The sequence below is a fragment of the Thalassophryne amazonica genome, chromosome 17 (assembly GCF_902500255.1).
Source record: "Thalassophryne amazonica chromosome 17, fThaAma1.1, whole genome shotgun sequence".
NCBI lineage: Eukaryota > Metazoa > Chordata > Actinopteri > Batrachoidiformes > Batrachoididae > Thalassophryne > Thalassophryne amazonica.
This window is the reverse complement of record NC_047119.1, coordinates 18840915-18853654: the sequence shown is the minus strand read 5'-3', so window position 1 is coordinate 18853654 and position 12740 is coordinate 18840915. Positions and strand designations below refer to the sequence as shown.

Here is a 12740-nt window from a genome sequence, read left to right as displayed (position 1 = left end):
GCCAGTTTGTTGTGGAAGTAGATGCCTCTGACTCAGGGATAGGAGCTGTGCTGTCCCAGAGCGGGGAGTCCGATAAAGTACTCCACCCCTGTGCCTATTTCTCCCGCAGGTTGACCCCAGCAGAGCGGAATTATGACGTCGCCAATTGGGAGCTCCTGGCGGTGAAGGAGGCCCTGGAGGAGTGGAGACACTTGTTGGAGGGAGCTGTGGTTCCATTCACGGTCTTCACCGACCATCGGAACCTGGAGTATATCCGGACCGCTAAGCGTCTGAACCCCAGGGAAGCCCGTTGGTCTCTTTTTTTTGGCCGTTTTGACTTTAGGATCACCTATCGCCCCGGGACTAAGAACCAGAGGTCGGATGCACTGTCCCGGGTGCATGAAGAGGAAGTCAGAGCGGAGCTGTCGGATCCACCAGAAAACATCATCCCGGAGTCCACTATCGTCGCCACACTGATGTGGGACGTGGAGAACATCGTCAGGGAGGCCCTGACGCGTCACCCGGACCCTGGTGGTGGACCACCTAACCGTTTGTACATCCCACCAGACGCTAGGACTGCAGTTTTGGACTTCTGCCATGGTTCCAGGCTCGCCTGCCATCCAGGGGTGCGGAGGACCGTGGCAATTGTTCGGCAGCGGTTCATGGTGGGCGTCTTTGGAAGCCGATGTCCGGGAGTATGTCCGGGCCTGTACCACCTGTGCCAGGGGCAAGGCAGTCCACCAACCGGAGAAGGGACTCCTCCAGCCGCTGCCTGTGCCTCATCGCCCCTGGTCCCATATCGGCCTGGACTTCGTCACGGATGTCCCTGCGTCCCAGGGTATGACAACCATCCTGACGATAGTGGACCGGTTCTCCAAGGCGGCCCACTTCGTGGCCCTCCCGAAGCTCCCGTCGGCCCAGGAGACTGCAGACCTCCTGGTCCACCACGTCATACGTCTGCATGGTATCCCTACGAACATCGTCTCGGATCGTGGTCCTCAGTTCTCCTCCCAGGTCTGGAGGAGTTTCTGCAGGGAACTGGGGGCCACCGTGAGCCTTTCGTCTGGGTACCACCCACAGACCAACAGACAAGCAGAGCGGGCTAATCAAGAGCTGGAACAGGCCCTGTGGTGTATGACCTCCGCGCACCCGACGGCCTGGAGTCAACATCTGGCCTGGATCGAGTACGCTCATAACAGTCAAGTTTCATCAGCAACTGGCCTCTCCCCATCTGAAGCGTGTTTGGGGTACCAGCCCCCATTGTTTCCGGCTGTGGAGGGAGAGGTCAGGGTTCCCTCGGTCCAGGCCCACCTCAGGAGGTGCCGTCGGGTGTGGCGTACAGCCCGCTCTGCCCTGCTGAAAGCCCGGACGAGGGTGAAGAGCCATGCAGACCGCCGACGTGACCCGGCCCCGGAATATCAGCCCGGGCAGGAGGTCTGGCTGTCAACAAAGAACATTCCCCTCAACACGAAGTCGCAAAAGCTGATGGACAGATATATCGGACCATTTCGGATCACCAAAATCATCAGTCCAGCCACAGTGAAGCTGAAACTCCCGGCTTCACTGCGGATCCATCCTGTTTTTCATGTCTCCAAGATCAAACCATACCACACCTCGGACCTTTGCACCCCCGGACCTGCGCCGCCTCCAGCCCGCATCATCGACGGCGAGCCTGCGTGGACTGTCCGCAGGCTCCTGGATGTTCGCCGGAGGGGTCAGGGTCTCCAATATCTGGTGGACTGGGAGGGTTATGGACCTGAAGAACGCTCCTGGGTGAAGAGGAGCTTCATCCTGGACCCGGCCCTCCTGGCCGAGTTCTACCAGCGACACCCCGACAAGCCAGGTCGGGCGCCAGGAGGCGCCCGTTGAGGGGGGGGTCCTGTTATGTGGGCCGCCCGAAGAGGAGGTACTGCTGGCCAACGCCAGAGGGCGCCCTGCCTGTAGTCGGGTTTCAGGCACCAGAGGGCACAGTCACCACCCGGGAGCCAGGACTACCAGCTGTCAGAAATCTCTCATCATCATCCCATCCCATATTAGACTGGAGGAGACACCACATGTCTGCCGAGATATCAGTTTACCACTCAGGTAATAATCCTCAGCCGTATCTGTGCCGTATCGCACTTCAACTGTTTGTCTGTCTGTTACAGGAGTACCTGGTTACTTGCGTCAGCTGGAGGCTGAGCTGGTCGGTGACGGCAGGGTGACGGATTGCACCCTTCATGATCAGTGAGACAAGTGACTGTTCAGGTTCTGTAAAAGACTGTGTTCATATTTGCGGAGGTGGAGGTGTAATTCCCACCTGCCTGAACTGAACTGAATTGCTGACTGTTCTGCTGGGTGTGCACACACCCACCATTAACCTGTCTTCTGTTCCTGCCAGCAGTACCGGATCTGACAGCTGAAGTAGAGGCCACCTGGGGACTCGGGACTTGGCTGCTTCGGTTTGCTGCAGGTCTTCGTTGGCGGCGGAACCTTGTGGGCCCCGGCTCTTCTCTGGATAGGCGTCTCCTACCCTCGGACCTGCCCACACGTCACCTGTTGACATTTGTAATTGACTGTCTAAAAATAGTATTCGACCTGTTGTGCACATTTGCCACAATAAATTGTATTTATTTGACTACCCATTGACCATTCATTTGCGCCCCCTGTTGCGGGTCTGTGTCATTACACTTCCCCAACAGGGTGAGCCTTTGCCATTCTGGTTATTCTTATATCCATTTTGATGATTGTTTTCTGTTTTCTTCCACACGTCTCTGTTTTTTTTTTGTCCATTTTATAACATTGGAGATCATTGTAGATGAACAGCCTATAATTTTTTGCACCTGCGTATAAGTGTTCCCCTCTCCAATCAACTTTTTAATCAAACTACGCTGTTCTTCTGAAAAATGTCTTGAACATCCCATTTTCCTTATATATATATATATATATATATATATATATATATATATATATATATATATATATATATATATATATATATATATTTTATTTTTTATTTTAAAAATATATATATATATATATATATATATATATATATATATATATATATTTATTTATTTATTTCATACCTTACCAATGTTTCTGTGTAGGTTCTCAGTTGTCCAGGTGGTTTCCATAGTAGAGAAGCTTGAATCTTCGACTGGACTGGGTTGCTTGATGCGAGGACGTTTCGCTTCAAATCGCAGAAGCTTCCTCAGCTAAAATTACCAGAGCAAGAATTTTAGCTGAACAACCTTCTGCGATTTGAAGCGAAACGTCCTCGCATCAAGCAACCCAGTCCAGTCGTAGATTCAAACTTCTCTACAATACCTTACCAACTTTTTCTGATTTGGGGTTGTAAATGTAGTTCCAATCAGGGACTTTTGCTGGTTTTACCAGATGATTCATCAGTGTCAAATATCCATCTGTCATCTTTTTCATATCAGTGTAAAAACAATTGTCGTGAGGCTCGACTGGGACTAGTGGTGCAGAATTAACACCGAGGACATCCACAAATAGACTGTTCATCCCACAGTGCAGTGTGTAACTATGGCCACCGCTTTCCACTGCACAATATGCAAGTATGTTCCAGGTGGAGGTGGACATGGCTAATGAATACTGTGGTACTTCTATTACAATCCCAGCTTCTCAAATGCACCACAGAGCTGTAAAATTACATTTTATAAAGTAAAGGGGCTATTCCACGGAGAGCTGTTCCTTCCCGTTTCATCCCGAATAGCAAATCGAGGCACGTTCTGAAGCATCATAGTAACTTCTTGATCCATGTTTGTCAATGTTGAAGAAACTTGGCATATGTAGTAGTTACGGTCATCATCGGTACCCATTTTGAAATCAGGATGAAATTTGAGCTATTCAAAAAATTTTTTAACCTCGATTTGCAACTCTTAACAGTTTCAGTCATTTTCGAATGTCGGTAAATGCGGTAGTATGGCTTGAAACTTTTTGGTCTTTTCGGTTCCAGCTGAGACTGCGCCTCCTTACCTTCATTTTTGGTTGGGTTGCCAGGTCTACACTTTATAAACCAGCCAGATGCCAGGTCTGCACTTTATAAGCCAGCCTGTTAGGAGGCAAGCTGAAGTAAGATATTTTATCCAGTTTTTTTGCACTTTTTTTTGGGATTGTCATCGATCATGATACAATGGTGCCCTGTAAAATAAGGGTGTAAGTCACCGTTTCACTGTGATTGCTTCATGCAGCATTGCATGCTTTACAGTTAATTACCTTTTCTTTGCAACATGGTCGTATGAACGCCCAGAGTGTACTGCAATATACAGTAACATACCGTTTAAATGTTAAACAGTATATTTGCTGTATAAGTTACATCAATTTGTTCCAGGTGAACATGGTTGTAGGGTCACCTCCCACCTGATCCTTGCTGTGTGGAGTTTGCATGCTCTTCCTGTGCTTGTGGGGGTTCTCTCAAAATGCTCTGGCTTCCTCCAAAGACATGCAGGTTAGATGAATTGGTGACTCTAAACTGTCTGTAGCTCTATGTCAATTACTGTAATTATTTATACAGTAATTTCCTACAATTTTATCAATAATATACAGGAAACTGGTTGCCAGTATATTACTGTAATTATTTTAACAGTAATATACTGGCAACCAGTTTCCTGTATATTACTGTAAAATTCACAGGAAGATTTTTTTTTTTACAGTATACAAGAAAATATTCTTGAATGAGGATCAAATTATGTCTGGCATAAATAGCAGATTGTCCAATTCTTGGAAATTTGGTAATTTTCAGACAACCTTTGCCACCGTCCTGCTCGTCATGTATCGCTTTGTTTATAGGCTTTCAGTACTGCATGTACCTTGTACATTAGACCAAAAATCTTCTCCACGTTTCGATTGCTGGTGGCAAGGTAGGCCAGCAAGTTGTCTTCGTAGCCCCACAGCAGTTCATCCACATTGCGTGTAGTGAAGAGAGTGGCACCAAGAGAGGTCATCCAGATGGACGCCATGTAGGCCTTTACGTAACTTTCTTTCAACTTGTCCATGACAGCCTGAAGTTGGACAACATAAGGAAGAAGATCATGTCAAATGGTGGCAGGATTATATTTGCAGTGGGAAAAAATTACAAGAAAACAGACAACAATTAAAGCAGACACACACAATGGGAGATTTTCAAGATCCGCCGCCATCTTGAAATGGAGACTTCCGGTAGGGAGTCGTCATTAGAAACACCTGCTGAGCTGTCAGGTTTTCAGGGAGTGAAATGGCCACTGGAGGGGAATTCCACGCCGGATTGGAAAAAAATTTAGTTGTTGTTGTTAACCCACAACGAATGAGAAGGAGCACTGCAGTGGCGTGAATATCGATCTAAAGCCCGGTTACACAGCACTAACGAAGGACACTGAAGCCAAAGCGAAACAATAAATCTGGACTTACGTTAACTTTCAGAGACATCATTTAACTGTTGTCCAGCTTCGTTCCTGTATGAATCCCAATGACAACGTCGAGTCGTCTGTATTCTGTTTTGCTTTCTGTCTTGATGGTTCCTCATCGTTTGCGTAATTCCGTCAGCGTTCCATCTGACTGTCATCCAACTTTCTCCAACCTCCCAAGTCCGATGTCTTGCACAAACATTGTACACACACACAAACAGCTGTGCGCACAGCCGTCTTTGGTGCACGACCCATGAATCAAACGGCTGTGCACCGCAAAAGATGAGGAACCATCAAGACAGAAAGCAAAATGGAATACGGACGAATTGAAGCTGTCATCAGGATTCATATAGGAACGAAGCTGGACGACAGTTAAATGATGTCTCTGAAAGTCAATGAAAGTCCAGCTTTCTTGTTTTGTTTTGGCTTCAGTGACCCGCGTTAGTGCCGTGTGACCGGGGCTTTGTTGCTAGGAAAGGTCAACGACCAAAATACCAACATTCTGGATGCAATGAAGATCTTTTCACTATTATTTGATTTCTTTGTGCGACTGACATCGTTATTCAAGCATTCAAAAGGCTATTCCTACCGCCTACCACACACGAGAAAGTTTCTTGACAGATCTTTATACCGAGTCTCCCTAACTGCATAGAGTTGTGACGTCATTACGCATGCGCGTAGGCGCTGTCTAGTGGGATCTTGAAAATCTCCCATTTCCACCTTTGTCTAATAATGTTAGTTCTCGACTCACCCAGGTAGGGATGTTGACCGTGGTGATGAGGTCGACAGCTGGGTCACCCACAGACTTCTCCCTCAAGAACACAAAGCTTTTTGTCGTGTATGCGGACACCCTCGTGCCATTTTCTACCATGCTCACGTTTTCCTTGTACCTATACTCCCTGTGCAAACACAGTAACACATTGAAAAGCTTTATTTTCACATATGTCATTATCATTAAACTATGCATGCCTTAAAATTATGTTTCTTACTTTCTTCCTTCCTGTGTGAGAGGAAAAGCATTTGTGCAAAGAAAAAAGTTAATGTTGGGTGAACATTTAGTTGTGTGTTCATTGTGGAACTCCTGCCTTTCATCAAATCATCTGGTTAAGATAAGGCAACACGATTTGGTCCTAGCTCACATGGGTAGATTATCTGGTCATACTTTTCAGGAGCTTTAAATGGATTTTATTTTTGTGCTTCACAGTAGAACTTAATTTTAATTTTAGGTTTTCAGTGGGTTCAACAGCAGTGAGTCCAAGTAAAACAACCCACATTATTTTTACCTGAGGCCAAAATATGGTCATCGAGTACTGTGAAGGCCTTGCGTCTGTCCGTCCATCCGTCTGTCTGTGCTCAGTATAAGTTCAGTCAAGGGTCAGTCTCTATAACAGAGTTGAATGAAATATCACATACCATAAGTCATTTTTACCCGAGGCCGTCAAATATGGCCATTAGGTATTACAAAGGCTTTCGTCTGTCCATCCGTCCGTCTGTGCTCAGCATAAGTCCAGTCAAGGGTCAGTCTCTATCACAGAGATGAATGAAATATAACGTACCATGAGTCATTTTTACCCGAAGCCGTCGAATATGGCCATTAGGTATTACAAAGGCTTTCGTCTGTCCATCCGTCCATCTGTCTGTGTTCAGCATAAGTCCAATCCTGTTACTGCCAGGGTCTTCAAATTCACAGGGAGCATTCTTGGGACACAGACCTTGGACAAGTTCAAAGATGGCTGACCTTGACCTATTTTAAGAGGTCAAAAGCTCCTATTCCATTTCCTATTGTTATGCTCATACGGCAGAGGGTATTTTAGCATTGCATTATATTTATCTTTACCAAAAGCATCGCACAAATATAGGAAGTCAAATTTCAAAAAGCTAAGAATGATACCGTTGTTGTTGTTGTCGTGTACATTCGGCTGCTCCCATTCTGTTCGGGGGGTCGTCACAGGGGATACAACCAGATCCGCATCTGTATTTGGCACAAGTTTTACACTGGATGGCCTTCCTGACTCAACTCCAGTTTTACCTGGAGACTAACAATGATACTGTATTGGCCCACACTGATTATAAAATAACACCCCTCCTCCCCTTTCCCCCCAAGAGAACACCTTGTAAAATAATTGAGGATTTTTATTTTATCTAATAATGTTGTATTCTTTGCTCTTGTTAGTTTAACCAACAGTAACATACTGTGCTTACATGACCACTTTTGAAGTTCTTCTTGCGAGCCAAACAGAAAAATAGGATGTATGAAACTGCTGACCTTGGGGTGTGGTTGAAACTGAGTGGAGCAGCATTCAGTTGGCTGCATTTTAAAGAACTTATCTTTGCATACTGTGTAAATATGATAATGTGACACTCTGTACTTTGACTTACTTTTGGTCTGCGTACCAAGCTGTAAGTCCTTTTGCTATCAAAATTCAACAAAGAATTTGATGCCATGGCACACTTTACCTGAGTCTCCTGTATTTATTTAAGGTTAAAGAAGTTTTCAGGGCCCCTTTTCTAAGGGCCCCTTCACACATAGTACAACTCAGGGCGACTCATGGCGAAACAGCTCGTATGAGCGAACCACGAAAACATCGCACCGATGAGCAGGCGTGCGCGATCCAGGTGCAACGGTTCGTGCACGCAACCGTGTCTGCTGCACCAAAGCTGCACCACATCACGCCGCTGATGTGGAGAACAATAAAATAAAAACCAACTGTATAATTAGTGAATATCATTGGGTTGACATAAATAATACATAAAAGGGGACGCAATACAGAATCCCAGGTTAAATAACCCTTGTTAAAAAATAAATGTCACTCGTGGGATTCAAACCCATAAGCTCAGATTCCTAGATGGAAACTTGACTACTGTGCTACCATCGCTGGCCCGTAACCAGTGCAGAAAAATGCCTGGAATCAACAAAGACATGGACGAGGTGCGCTGTGTGCGGCTGCTGTAGCCCGGCGTAAAGGCGAAAGATGTTTTTTATATTTCCAGAGGAGGACAGCAGGCAGAGACACATGCCTCACGGAGGAAGGTTGTAAGTTCATGTCCTTCCAAACATGGAATGTGTTCTCAATCTGGGACGTCCAGGAGCAGAGGTCTTTACAGTCGCAGCTATGCCCCCTGTCCATTTTGTGGATGTCAGTGTCTTTGTATTTCTTTCTCACAACAGAGGAAAGGTGGCCCCAATAAAACTGTTATTAGTTAGAAGACTACCCAGTCCAACTGATAAGTATGTGTTATGTCTTCTCCAGACTATCAGCTATTTGATAACATGACTCATGTGCGTCACATGCACCCGAGGCACAGTGAATCGGGGCACAGTGAATCAGTCCAGAAAGTGATTTACTAAGCCCCAGTATCAAGTGGATGACAAATATTACTTGTTGAAGCTTATTTTTCCATCAATTATTTTTATAATTTGTGTATATAAATAACTGTTTTCATATTTGAACAGAAATTATAACAGTTGTACTTATAATAGTTTCTAGAGGACTTATATCACCATATAAGACACTCACACATTACATAGCTGGTTTGCTGGATTATAGTTTGTATATGCATCAGCATATATTTAATAATTTTGAAGAAATCTTTATAATCATGTGTTTTTTCATTATATTCTAAGTTGATTCACTGTGCCCCGGACACTGTTTCATGAATAAGTGTCCAGGGCACAGTGAATCAAAAATTTTTAAATCAGTTTTAAACACCTGTAAATTACACTTGGGGAGAAATAAATAACACAGCCTTATAAACAATAACTTGCTGTATTAAATCCACAATAGAATGACCTAAACCTTTGCATAACCCGTACGTTGGAGAGGAAATGGCGTCTCACTAATTTAGAAGATCTTCACTTAGCCTGGAAAAAGAGTCTGTTGCTCTATAAAAAAGCCCTCCGTAAAGCTAGGACATCTTACTACTCATCACTAATTGAAGAAAATAAGAACAACCCCAGGTTTCTTTTCAGCACTGTAGCCAGGCTGACAGAGTCAGAGCTCTATTGAGCCGAGTATTCCTTTAACTTTAACTAGTAATGACTTCGACTTTCTTTGCTAATAAAATTTTAACTGTTAGAGAAAAAATTACTCATAACCATCCCAAAGACATATTGTTATCTTTGGCTGCTTTCAGTAATGCTGGTATTTGGTTAGACTCTTTCTCTCCGATTGTTCTGTCTGAGTTATTTTCATTAGTTACTTCCTCCAAATCATCAACATGTCTATTAGACCCCATTCCTACCAGGCTGCTCAAGGAAGCCCTACCATTAATTAATGCTTCGATCTTAAATATGATCAATCTATCTTTATTAGGTGGCTATGTACCACAGGCTTTTAAGGTGGCAGTAATTAAACCATTACTTAAAAAGCCATCACTTGACCCAGCTATCTTAGCTAATTATAGGCCAATCTCCAACCTTCCTTTTCTCTCAAAAATTCTTGAAAGGGTAGATGTAAAACAGCTAACTGATCATCTGCAGAGGAATGGTCTATTTGAAGAGTTTCAGTCAGGTTTTAGAATTCATCATAGTACAGAAACAGCATTAGTGAAGGTTACAAATGATCTTCTTATGGCCTCAGACAGTGGACTCATCTCTGTGCTTGTCCTGTTAGACCTCAGTGCTGCTTTTGATACTGTTGACCATAAAATTTTTTTTACAGAGATTAGAGCATGCCATGGGTATTAAAGGCACTGCGCTGCGGTGGTTTGAATCATATTTATCTAATAGATTACAATTTGTTCATGTAAATGGGGAGTCTTCTTCACAGACTAAGGATAATTATGGAGTTCCACAAGGTTCTGTGCTAGGACCAATTTTATTCACTTTATACATGCTTCCCTTAGGCAGTATTATTAGAAAGCATTGCTTAAATTTTCATTGTTACGCAGATGATACCCAGCTTTATCTATCCATGAAGCCAGAGGACACACACCAATTAGTTAAACTGCAGGAATGTCTTACAGACATAAAGACATGGATGACCTCTAATTTCCTGCTTTTAAACTCAGATAAAACTGAAGTTATTGTACTTGGCCCCACAAATCTTAGAAACATGGTGTCTAACCAGATCCTTACTCTGGATGGCATTACCCTGACCTCCAGTAATACTGTGAGAAATCTTGGAGTCATTTTTGATCAGGATATGTCCTGCAATGCGCATATTAAGCAAATATGTAGGTCTGCTTTTTTGCATTTGCGCAATATCTCTAAAATTAGAAAGGTCTTGTCTCAGAGTGATGCTGAAAAACTAATTCATGCATTTATTTCCTCTAGGCTGGACTATTGTTATTCATTATTATCAGGTTGTCCTAAAAGTTCCCTGAAAAGCCTTCAGTTAATTCAAAATGCTGCAGCTAGAGTACTGACAGGGACTAGGAGAGAGCATATTTCACCCATATTGGCCTCTCTTCATTGGCTTCCTGTTAATTCTAGAATAGAATTTAAAATTCTTCTTCTTACTTATAAGGTTTTGAATAATCAGGTCCCATCTTATCTTAGGGACCTCATAGTACCATATCACCCCAATAGATCACTTTGCTCTCAGACTGCTGCTTACCTGTAGTTCCTAGGGTTTTTAAGAGTAGAATGGGAGGCAGAGCCTTCAGCTTTCAGGCTCCTCTCCTGTGGAACCAGCTCCCAATTCGGATCAGGGAGACAGACACCCTCTCTACTTTTAAGATTAGGCTTAAAACTTTCCTTTTTGCTAAAGCTTATAGTTAGGGCTGGATCAGGTGACCCTGAACCATCCCTTAGTTATGCTGCTATAGACTTAGACTGCTGGGGGGGTTCCCATGATGCACTGAGTGTTTCTTTCTCTTTTTGCTCTGTATGCACCACTCTGCATTTAATCATTAGTGACTGATCTCTGCTCCCCTCCACAGCATGTCTTTTTCCTGATTCTCTCCCCTCAGCCCCAACCAGTCCTAGCAGAAGACTGCCACTCCCTGAGCCTGGTTCTGCTGGAGGTTTCTTCCTGTTAAAAGGGAGTTTTTCCTTCCCACTGTCGCCAAGTGCTTGCTCACAGGGGGTCGTTTTGACCGCTGGGGTTTTTCTGTAATTATTGTATGGCTTTTGCCTTACAATATAAAGCGCCTTGGGGCAACTGTTTGTGATTTGGCGCTATATAAATAAAATTGATTTGATTTGATAATGTGTTTACGCTGTCACAAAATAACATTTCTGATCCACTGTGCCCCGGCTTCTCCTATCTCAGTAACAGGTTAGCATAAGTGTTCCATTCAACCTAAAGGTAAAACATTACAGTTAAATACGTACATTTCAGTTTATGTAAACATAACAAAGAAATTAAATGATTTTGCAGCAAAATCAAGACTATGCAACCACTTCTAAACAATTGATTGGGGAAAGATTGCAACCTCTCCATGTCAACGTCCTGTGTACACCTGGGTAATGGATCAAATAAGGGATTGCCTGTTGGGGTGAAATACGGTGGGGACCTTGTCCCTTGTGGCTGCTATGTTAACCATGAAGGCCCAAACAGGAACCCTGAACATGAGAGCTAATGGGGATCTGGTGAAACAAGAAGTCCTCAACACCGGATCAGGCAGAGGAAGTGTTGCCTTGTCACCCAACGGCTGTTAGGGTGGATGAAGGCTGCAACAGGCCCTCAGACCCCGATCGTCTCAGATTTCCCAGCCACTGCATCAAGATAAGGATCTGTCAAGGCCCATGCATTTGGTGGCATGCAACAGCATTCCCATGTTAAACAAATCATCTCTGGATATAGACGTCCTGTCCAAGATTTGATCAAGAGACAATCTTCCTTGCTACAGAGGAAGTGCCACAACGATATAATGTCTGGCTTTGTCAGATACTGACTCCTAGATGAAAGATCTATTATGGCAGCCTGTGCAAGTGCACATCTATGTGCACAAACCAGTGCTGTTCCTCCCTACCTGTATGTGTACGGTCCAACCTGTGTGACCACTGGCTTGCTGCCTTTCAGGAACGCATCTACGTTGGTTATGTTGAAGAAGAAAAACTCCATGAAGACAGGAGGAGGCGGAGTCTTCCATGACTCAAATACCCGGCTGCCCTCGACCAAAATGATCTCCTGTAGAGACATCAGATATGCAGGGTTCTGATCAAAACATAATTCATATGACGCATTAAACTTAAGTGGTTAAAACCAATAAAATCACAAGGCACTACACCATTAATCTGGCTGTCACATCAGTGAATTAAGGATTTCTTGCTCTAAACATGAAAAACAAAACCAAGTGATGCTTGATATGTGACTGTTTATTCCATGGGCGCAATTTGGTGGGGTATGGGGGAACATGTCCCCCCCCCACCTTTTCAACCAGGGGGGACAGAATATGGTATGTCTCCCCCCACCTTCTGACATATAT

General features: G+C 44.2%; 1 protein-coding gene across 2 annotated transcripts in view; it reads right to left on the bottom strand.

The window, feature by feature from the left end:
• Positions 1–12740, bottom strand: part of LOC117530007 (lysosome membrane protein 2-like) — a 79861-nt gene that overhangs the window by 41821 nt on the left and 25300 nt on the right. For both annotated transcript variants that reach the window (XM_034192935.1, XM_034192936.1), the window contains exons 2-4: positions 12285–12442; positions 6118–6265; positions 4794–4985 (exon numbers count right to left, since the gene is read on the bottom strand). In XM_034192935.1, the coding sequence (XP_034048826.1) occupies positions 4794–4985; positions 6118–6265; positions 12285–12442 (498 nt within the window). The remainder of the gene's footprint in view (positions 1–4793; positions 4986–6117; positions 6266–12284; positions 12443–12740) is intronic.